The sequence below is a fragment of the Macadamia integrifolia genome, chromosome 2 (assembly GCF_013358625.1).
Source record: "Macadamia integrifolia cultivar HAES 741 chromosome 2, SCU_Mint_v3, whole genome shotgun sequence".
Classification (NCBI taxonomy): Eukaryota; Viridiplantae; Streptophyta; class Magnoliopsida; order Proteales; family Proteaceae; genus Macadamia; species Macadamia integrifolia.
This window is the reverse complement of record NC_056558.1, coordinates 35459528-35470449: the sequence shown is the minus strand read 5'-3', so window position 1 is coordinate 35470449 and position 10922 is coordinate 35459528. Positions and strand designations below refer to the sequence as shown.

The window sequence follows — 10922 nt, the reverse complement described above, 5'->3', positions numbered from 1 at the left end:
GGGGGGGGGGGGCCACTAGACTCATAACGGGAGAAGTTTGAAAAGCAAAGGGAAAGAAAGGAGTTTGACGATGCAATGCTAATAAGACACCCACTAGCAACATGGGCTGACTCTGATTGTGATTACATGCATGTTGATGACTTGATGTGGAGACATAGGCAGAGAGAAGACAAATATGGCAGGCTCAGGCAGCAAGCAGGGCCACACATTAGGTGGACATAGATGGTTAGGGCTGCAAAGATGGGAATTGAGCTGGTTCCTATGGTAAGCGATTGCACCGAAGTTAGGGGAGAGAGGTGGAAGCAGCAAAGGCAGGGGGAGTTGCCTTTCAGGAGATCACAGAGTGTGAGAGCAACCCCACCACTAGTACCAAATGATGATGGTGATGATATCCCTATTGAGGTCCTTCAACAGGATCTTGCATATTTAGGACTTAGGATACCGGATAGAGAAAGCTTAAGCAAGTCTATTTTTTTTTTTTTTGGATGAATAAATAATTCATTACCAAGGGAGGAAGAATATACAAAGGGGGGGAAGAGAGAGGGGGGGAGGAAGGCTTAAGCCAACAAGGAAAAGCCAACCCCGGCAGCTAAAATAGCACAATCAAAACTAAAACAAATAAAAAACCAAGAAAAAAGGAACAAACATTGAAACCAGCAAATGATTAGAAAGGTAAAGTGGGCAATGTCGTTTTGAAGTTTTTCTTCTATTATAGCATCACAACTAATGCCACTAAGGGACCATACTAGTAGGTATGCTTGACACTATGGGGAAGGTTAGTCCGGGAGTGAAGGAGCCCATGAATGTTATTTGCACCACAAAAGTAGCTAAGAGATTAAATTGAATCTTAAAAGGGACAAGGGAGCAATGATGGTGATGTGTCATAATGGGCGGACTAGATGTGAAGGAGTTGGGGGTACAAAACCCAAGTGCTGACGGACCACAAGTGCAACCTTTTAAAAGGCTGGTGACAAATTGATGCACAACAGCAGGTACTCTCTCTTTTAGACACCGTGTGCAGCCTACTGCATTCACCTCATGCTAAAAGGCACAAGAAGAGATCCATGGTAGTGGGTATAATCGTGCGGGTAAAACAAGTGGCCACATTTGTACAGAACCATGGATATGCTTAACAGCTACTGAGGGAGAAGGGCGGTGGAGATTTGTTGAGGCCTGAAGTTCTTTAATTCCCACCAACTACATTGCATTGAAAAGCTTTGAAGAGAAAATGGTTGGCCTGAGCCCCATGTTTGCTTCAAAGGATTGGTTTAGTTGGAGGGAATTGGATGCCATAGTGTAGGGTAGCACAGGATGATGTAAGACAAGATCACAAAGGACCTAATCCCATGCAAGATCTGAAAATTTTGGCTGAAAAGAAACAAATATGAGATCTCACAAACCGTAGCTCAGATGGAGTTGAAACTTGGAGTAGATGAAGGTCTTAGATGGGTCAACAAGCCCTCAAAAAATGAGCCAATTCTGATGGTTGAATTGAGAATTATGTTGTTGACATTAATTAGGAAACTTTTGACAACTTTCGATATCTTGAGATTTCAGCCTCCGATGAATCTCAAATTTGGAGCAAAGGTCCCTCATGTGATGCCCAACTATCCTTCAAAAGATGAGCTTCAACTGATGACTGGTTGGGAGTTTATGCTCGAAGAATGAAAAAGGAAACTTCATGGAAGTTCTGCAGTACAGCAGCTACACAAGCCTTCAAACTGGTCTTTTAATGGAACTTCCGAACTTCAATAAGCTTGTAATGATCACTCAAACACTCTCACAGCAAATAAATAACGAAGAAAAATAAAGAAAAGAAGGAGAATCGATGGAGGGGTTCAGAAGGGGGAAGAAGAATTTCTAAATGGGCATTTCACCCGTCTGCTTTAGGCATCTCACCCAACTGCATCCCACAACACAACAGCATAAGCCCTCTTATTTTTTTGTTCAACTAAATTTTTTTTGTTTTCATTATAATTGATGGGCTTTAAATAACCTTACATTGCTTGAACACAAAAGCATAACAAAAAAGGAAGCTACTTGACTGCAATAAGACTTTCTAATCGGTATCTAACTTGCTAACCAAGTAAAAATACATTAGAAACTAACAATTGAACACAAAAAGGAAACTAGCCTAAGTCATAAAAATAGAAACTACTTGACTAACAATAGAGGAACCAAATAGGAAACTAAATCTCCTAACAAAACCTAATAGATGGGAACTAAAATAGGAGATAATGGACCCAAATAACTACTCACATAAACAGTGTTTTGTGAACATTATTTTCTGACTCTTAGTTTTGTCCTCTTCTTCAAGCTTTGATCTACGTCACAGGAGACCATATCTAGTGACCAGTTTTGACAAGACCTGAAGAAGTTCACTCTTATACTAGAGCCAGTGGTAAAGGTATCAAGGATCGTCGAATTTTATAAGAAGCCTAGCTTGCCACACCTGTATGCACTCATAAAAATGATGAACGTGCAAGAGAAACGCTACCAAGTGGTGTGAGGGCATACTTGAAGATTGTTGAGGATCGATGGGAGAAGCACTTGATGCATCCACTGCATAGGGCTAGCGAACTTTATACTTTTATTTTAAGGTAATTAAATTAATTACCATTCCATTTACGTCTAGGAAACTTTATACTTTTATTTTACGGTACTTAAGTTAATTACCATTCCATTTACATCTTTAAAAGCATTGAAAAGTTCTTTATATCGTTCCCAGCATATTATCTCAATCCCAAGTAACAGTGCAAACGTCGACTTGGCATAAATTAATCACTGATGTATGCAGTGGAAGATGTGGTGGCCAAGTTGGAGTCAAATCCAAGCAATTACTGGATTTCGTATTAATGCAAACATTACCAACGTTTGAAATAAGTACTAATAAAAACCTACAAGAATGCTCTTGGAACTTTCGGTTGTACAGCCCCAAAATCTGGTCAAGAAACCACAATTCATGGTAGACCCACTGCATTATTTGTCATTTTTATCTCCATTCAATTCATATACATGTGTACCAAGTACAATAACTTAACATAAACGATCGTAATATAAGTGAATGGTTGGTGCTCTATAAGAGTGATGCATCTAACTTGACTACTTGAGAAAGATAACAATAAAGGTGCTCTCCCAGACATGTTCAACCTCTAGATGAGAGTGCAAATAAAGTACATTCTCAATCATCCACTCCAAGAGGCGGGACCGATAGGGTCATGCAAGGTTGGAGCAAATGGGGTATGTGCATTATAACATAAAACTAAAGATGCAACACATACGCATAGCAATGGAGGGTGATAAAGATCCAATCAAGCTCGACAACATTTTTCAGGCGAATTCAGATGATGTGGAGATCCCCTATATGAGTGGAAGCGGGAGAGGGATCGAAGTGACCCAGTCATGAATCGGCTTGGGGATAAGCGCGACCCAAAGATAGCTAGTCAGATGGTTATTGATGTCGATGAGTTTATGGCATCTCGAGAAGGTTATGTTCATTTATAGACACCCCGACCTTTTGAGTCTCAATTTGGCAAGGATAATGATGAGGACATCAACTGGTCGCATTCTAATGTCCACACTCACACACCAGCCCCATCTGATGGTTATGACAATGGTGGTGGTGGTGGCATAGTTGTCAAGTCATCGCCTAGGCATCCAGGCAACTTAGTTGGGGTCTGGCGACTGCCGCCTTACTACAAGGCGCAACACTTATTTATATCAAATATCATTTTAGTAAATGTTCATTTACTTAATATATTATTCATAAATAAGTAAATACCCCTATTTGAATCCAACAAAAATATTTTAAAAATCAAATTCCAAAATAATAAAAAGTCAGACCCTCCTAGTTCAAGAACAAAAACTGGATGTTTTGTTATAGGGGCAATTTTCAACTTTCAAATGCTTAGATTTTGTTTTGATGTCCATAAAATTATTTTCATTTACGCGATTTCAACAGTATTCGTGAACTTTAAAATAAGTTTAACAAGAACATAACTTTTTCATCACGACTTAGATTAAATTAATCTTAGAATTGTTGGAAAGCTGATTTTTGTGTTGGACCTAATATAAAAAGTCTCATGCAAAAATAAAATCATTTGGCCAGTCAAATTTGTTAGAGAAAAACATTTCTCTAATTGTTGGGCTTTAATGACTTATTATTGAATTTTGATGACTTGATGTGGATTAATGTTGATTTTTTATGATACAAGGTATATGTAGCATATTAATGATGTTACAAAAGAGGGAAAATAAAGTCGCCCAGGAAACGCCTAGTTGCCCAAGTGCTTAGGCACCACTCCACCACCTCGGGTCACCTTGGCACCTTGACAACTATGGGTGGTGGTGATGGGGTGAGATTTACAGGGATACACAAGGGGTACCACCAGCTAGAGCTAGAGCCGATCCACTTCACAGGCGAGAGTCAGCTCAATGAGTTCCGTGTATGCGTGTTGGGGGGGGGGGCGTGCACCATGGACATTAATGTTATGAGCTTAACTAACACTCTCATTAGGAGGAGAGTAGTATGCATGGGGAGCAATGGCGTGCACCATTATATGCTATAGGGAGCACCAGTTCCGACTATCCTAGGTATGGTGGGTAAGAGAAATTTAGCTCTTCATCAGCATTACCCTCTGAGTATGAGGGTCAGTCATAGCATTAATCATTCTAGGCCATCAACCATACATGTCGGTGCCAGTCCACAGGCAACATCCAGTAGTTGTGGGTCTCGATCGAGTTCCTCATGTTTCAGAGATATATACCCTAGGTTTAGGGTACCTCTAATATGTTGACGATTCCATTTATAGGGTTGTTGTGGAGGACTTTGTTCGTTTTTTCTTCCACGCTATGACATGGCCAGCTTTTGTGATACAGACAGAGGATAACTTGCTTCAGCAACAACAACAACATTTTAGCCGTTTTGATCCTATCCAGAACTTAATGTGGTACTAGGACTCTAGGGTGGGCATAGGGGTGACCTGTTTATATTCTTGACTCCCAAATATCTGACTCCTTTGTAATGAACCATGTATTACGTACGAGTTATGACATGGTTTATAATTTTATAACTATTCTTTCTTAATGCATATTTAAGTTGTTTTAACTGAATTACATGTGTTCTAGTACTAAACTTTGGGTGGAATAGGCCATATTAGAGAATGTATACAACAACGTGCAAGTTGCAATGTATAGGTTTCTGAGTCAAGGTACCATTTTGGGTTTGATATTTTGAAATGTAAAGGTTCTATTATGTTTAGAGGGCCTAAAATAGGGTTTGCTAAAAGTTTCAGGACCTAATTTGACCATTTTGACCTTGAAATCCTTCATCAAAACTTGCAGCCAAAATTGCACAGATTTCGACTGAAATTTTAGTTTTGGTCGAAATATTTCGGTTTCGACCAGGCTTGAAACCAAAATCTTGAACCTTGCTCATAAAAGGAAGTCAAGTAGAGTAGAGGAACTTAGAATAGCCCTAGTATGAAGCCTACAACACACTACTAAATTCACAACTAAGATCTTCTAAGCTTAAAGAATAAAAGATTGAGGAAATATAGTACGTCCAACCATTAACTGAGAAAAGTTTTGTGAAGAATAAATGGTCAACAACATAACCAAAACAAATATTGCAGCATCAATATAGAACAAATGCAATTGCATACCTTTATCCAAACTCTAACACCTATATATCCTATGCACGACCACAGCAGCACAACATGCACACAAAAAGGGTCCAGAAATGGTATTTGTCGAGCAGTAAGTAAAATCAAAGAAATTGGATTTCAACAAAAAGCAGAAAATAGTGTAATAGGTTTGGAAGTCTGTGATAGACATAAATCAACAAGTAAAGGAGAACAATGCTTTGCAGTTCAATGGCAAATGGAACCCACAAATCATGGCAACATTAAAAGGGAAAGAAATATAACCTTTCCAGATCGAATCCTCCAATACCAAGAACATAATCCAAATCAACTTTGCCAAATTGAGTACGTTTTAGATGAGCCATGCCATTTATATCCTAAACCCAGTAGAGCCCAACAAAAAACAGAAATTTAAAACATCAAACATGCAGAGCCTCAAGGCACATGTGAAATAAAACAGAAGTGTGATTTCTCACCTTTATACGCTGGATCAAGGAAGCAGTTTCTGGTTCAGTGACAAGGTCAGTCTAGAGGAAATGCAGAAATCAGATGAGTACATCAGTCTCAGTTCAGAGCAAATTATTTCATATTTCCAGAAAAAGAATTTGCCCCGGGGGGGGGGGGGGAGAACACAATCATATACTGTAATGTAACGGTTCCAAAAACAGCTACAATTGCTTTGTGAGTGTAACATCATCAAAAACAAAACACTCATGATTGACATCAACCATTTCTTTTAAAGCAGTGGGACAGTTTCAGGTTTTCAACAATTCTAATTGCCTTAGCTAGGTTGACCGATGGTTTGGTGCCAGAAACCAAATCCAACAGTATAACAAATATGTTACAATATCCCCTACCTTGTTCACTATAATGCGATCAGCGTAATCAATTTGTTCAACTGCCTCATTAACGACACCTTTGGGCTTAACCTCATCAAGGTGAAAACCAGCATGTTTTGCATCAACCAGGGTTACAACACCATCCAGCTTGACATCATTGAAAATTTTATCCTCTGCATAAAATGTCTGGATGATTGGTGATGGATTTGCTAATCCTGCAAAGTTTGCAAGAAGGTGGGGGGAAAAGAATCACACACTCAATACATTTGAAAAGATCAAGCAATCATCAAACTTGGAGAACTGATGCTTGAAGCAAGCTGGATTGACTTGGAAAATCCAAGAAAATCAAAATCAAAATCAAAACAAAATAGAAAGCCTTAACAGAATTATTTCTCTCCACTTCCTTCTTTAAACTAATTCTGATAAAAGAACAAAGTTAAGTGAATATTCTAACAGCAACTAAATTTAAGGACTGAACAGTTCTATGTAGCTAAGAATCTTTCTTACAAATGCCAAACAATTTCACGATGTCTTAGTGCCTAGAACTAGCCAGGAGAGAAGAAAAAAGAGAATACAATATATGATCTGTACACAGATAAGTTTTAACAATATCCATACTGAGTTGTACCTACAATAATATCTGTGATGAATCACAAACATACACATTACATTTTAGCTGAATGAGGAGCCGCTAGAACGAAGTAGCCCTGCTATCATAACTGTTTCCTTTTCTGTCTTTAGTTTTCTTTTGTCACAAAGAACAAATTTGTTCTGTTCTCATACATAATACAAATCAACAAAAGAAGCTGATATATATATATATATATATATACACATATATATATACATATATATATATATAACTGATAAAACTTATTATCTTCATCAAAAAACTGACAAGACTCATTTTCCATGAAGCATATCGTAATTCACCTAGAAAGGTCTTAGGAATGTCCTCAAAAAGTAAAAGCCTTAAGTCATAACCAGAACTTGAGGATTCCATAATATATTCTAACCGGATAAACTACATGTGAAATGCATTGCCTACCTGTAGTCTCTATCAATATATGATCAAATTTTCCTCTCTTTTTCTTCACCAACTCTGAAATCATCCGAACAAGATCACCCCTCACAGTGCAGCAGAGACAACCATCATTGAGCATAACTATGTCCTCAGCCCCAGTAGTTTTGGCAGCAACTAAAGAACCATCAATGTCCACTTCACCAAACTGGAAAATAAAAAAAAAATAAAAAAAAAACCAAAGTAAAACTGTATTCAAATTATATCCAGCTAAACTTTTTAACTCCTTCTTATTGTCAATAATCAAAAGTATCATCTTACCTTTGGCCCCAGCGAAAGAGTAAAGAATGGAAAATTCATCATAAGTCAATCCCTCCCCCGCCCCCCCACGCCAAAAAAAGGAAGAAAAAGAAAAAGAGACTGATATTCGACTTTAGAATGGGATCTGAACATAATAATAATCAGTGGCCAACTCAACCCTTACCTCATTCTCAATCACTGCTATACGCTTTCCATGATCAGCGGTCAATATATGGTTCAGCAAAGTCGTCTGCATAAAACAAGTCCAAATTCAAGCGGGCTAAAAATGTAATCCCTCCAATTGAATATGGCACCAGAAAGTATTCATTCCAATTTGCATAAAGACTTCATCAGATACAGTGAACAGGCATATATAGCAAAGGAAAACCTACTAAGCTTCTTTCTAAGAGCTCAAAGAAAATTATATTGAGAATGCTCCATCTAAAACTTTATTTATTGGAAACAATTTTTCAAACGAAAGTGGAAGGGAACAGAAAACAAAACGAAGAATTGACCCAAAGGAGCACCATTTGGTTGTCTCTTCATCAAAAACAATAACATGTGTGCTTGAATTCTTGTCGAGTAAAAAAGAATTTGAAGCCGGAAAAGGAACTAACGAATGAAAATAGAAGAAAGTACCTTCCCAGACCCTAAGAACCCAGTGATTATTGTAGCAGGAACTCGATCATCAGGAGGAATCTTGGTCAAAACATCCGAGTTCTCATTCTCAGTTGTGGCAGCTGCAGCCGTAAACAAACGAACACGTCTGTTCGAATTTGAGAAACTGGAGACCATTTTCAGGTCGACCGAAGATGTTTGGAAGCTCCAAGATAGATGAAGCTTTGATCTCCATGGAAGTGAGAACACTGTAGTCCGAACTCTAAGCGTGTTCGCCAGTCGACTCGCTAACCCAATGAAAGTAGTCGCTAAGTCCATCGACAATGTAGCCATAACAGCTTGTTCCACTTGCAGTGGAAAGGGGGAGGTTCTGCGTTTAGCTTTAAGGGTCTTATGCGGAATTTCAGGCTCAATTATAAACTTTCGTAAATGAAGACAGCAATTCGAGTCTTCCAGAGTAGTCTGTGTGTCTTTTTTTTTTTCTTTTCTTTTTTTTTTTTTTTTTTTTTTTTGTAAAATCAGTCTAGATATTTTTTCCATTGGAGAATAACTGTCCCAAACAGATCTGATTGTACAAATCACGTCCCCTTGGGCAAATATGGTACGTTGTACAACAGCCATTGGACTGGAATTTTTTGGTTTTAACCAAAAAAAAATAAGGATTGGTCAATTGTTCCACCTCTAAACGCAATGGTATTGTTAATTTGTTATTCAAGTCTAAAAAATGTTGTCATTAATCGAGGATTCATCCAAATAAGTAAGCAAGTCCTCATCGCTTCAAATTTCTCTCATTGTCCATCTCTTTTCTCATGCCGTTCTTAATTTGAAAGCAACCCTTTTGTTGTTGCTTCCCCATTTTCTCGTGGCATCATATAATTAGCCATAACTAAAAAACATTGTCCCCTATGTAATAAAGCCACTGCCCATCAAGATATTGTAGATCAAATTAAACCAATCATTGCTATTATAGCTTGAACTAATTTTAAAATTTGGCAAAGGACTAGGGAAGTTGACGATAAAGAAAGATATAAGGCCGCCAGGAACAAGGCAAAAAAGATTGTGGAGAAAGCAAGGGCAAGAAAATATGATGACTTCTACAACAATTTAAATACCAAATAAGGGAAAAGGCTATCTATAGGATAGCTAAAATTCGAGAAATGAAGAATAGGGATCTCGACTAAGTTTAATGTATTAAGAATGAGGATAGTAGAGTGTTTGTAAAGGATGAAGACATAAAGAGGAGATGGGATGAATATTTTTGTAACCTACTTCATGGAGACAACCCTAATAGGAGTGGTTTGAATAGCCTGCTCCACAACAGGAATCATAGGTATGTACGCAAGATAGGAGTAACTGAGGTTAAAGAAACCTTAAGGAAGATGAAAGTAAGGAAGACAACAGGCTTGGATGAGGTCCCAATTGAAATATGAAAGAGTTTGGGACCATGTGGAGTTATTTGGTTGACCAGGCTGTTTAACAAGATTATGAACACAAATAAGATGCCTGATAAGTAGAGGATAAGCATTTTGGTCCCAATTTACAAAAATAAATGCGGTATCCAGAGCTACAACAATTATAGAGGCATAAAACTTATGAGTCATACTATGAAACTATGGGAGAAGGTAATAGAAGTTCACTTAAGAAAAGAAACTAATATCTCAGAGAACCAATTCAATTTCATGCCTGGGAGATCCACTATGGAAGCGATCTACCTTCTCAGGAGGCTTATGAAAAAAGTTAGAACCTACAAGAGGGATCTTCATATGGTCTTCATTGACCTAGAAAATGCCTACGATAGAGTTCCCAGAGATTTAATCTAGCAGGTTTTAGATAAAAAATAAGTGTCAAGTAAATACGTGAATATAATTAAAGACATGTATGGAGATGTGGTGACTAGTGTGAAATCTGTGGGAGGCCAAGGTGTTGAGTTTTCAATTACTATTGGGTTACATTAAGGATCCGCATTGAGCCCTTACCAATTTACTCTGGTCATGGATGATTTAACCAATAATATTCAAGGAGAGGTCCCGTGGTGCATGCTTTTTGCAGATGATATTGTACTGATCGGTGAAACAGTGCGAGAGATTAATGATAAGTTGAAACTATGGAGATATACTTTGGAATCGAGAGGTCTCAAGATAAGTAGAACAAAAACGGAATATATGAAGTGTAACTTCCATCGATTAAGGATTGATAGCGAGAAAGTGAAAATTAAGGGGAGAGAGATCCCGCAATTTGACTTTCAAATATCTAGGCTCTACGTTAAACAAAGAAGGTGAGATTGATGATGATGTTTTCCACAAAATTAAAGTAGAATGTGTAAAATGGAGAGGGGCGTCTGGAGTGTTATGTGATCAACGTATTCCTCTAAAGCTTAAGGAAAAATTCTACAGAACAACCATAAGACCAGCTATGATGTATGGTGTAGAATGTTGGGTAGTTAATAAGCGTAACATAGATAAGTTGAGTGTGACTGAGATGATGATATTGAGCGACAAAATC

At 37.9% G+C, this 10922-nt stretch overlaps 1 protein-coding gene across 1 annotated transcript in view; it reads right to left on the bottom strand.

Annotated features, from left to right (window-relative positions):
- The window catches only part of LOC122059695 (COBW domain-containing protein 1-like), a 19867-nt gene extending 10981 nt beyond the window's left edge, over positions 1-8886 (bottom strand). Inside the window, exons 1-6 of the mRNA XM_042622673.1 lie at positions 8442-8886; positions 7987-8052; positions 7530-7710; positions 6500-6696; positions 6119-6169; positions 5928-6019 (exon numbers count right to left, since the gene is read on the bottom strand). Coding sequence (XP_042478607.1) covers positions 5928-6019; positions 6119-6169; positions 6500-6696; positions 7530-7710; positions 7987-8052; positions 8442-8753 — 899 coding nt within the window. The 5' untranslated portion in view covers positions 8754-8886. The remainder of the gene's footprint in view (positions 1-5927; positions 6020-6118; positions 6170-6499; positions 6697-7529; positions 7711-7986; positions 8053-8441) is intronic.
- Positions 8887-10922: the final 2036 nt, after the last annotated feature.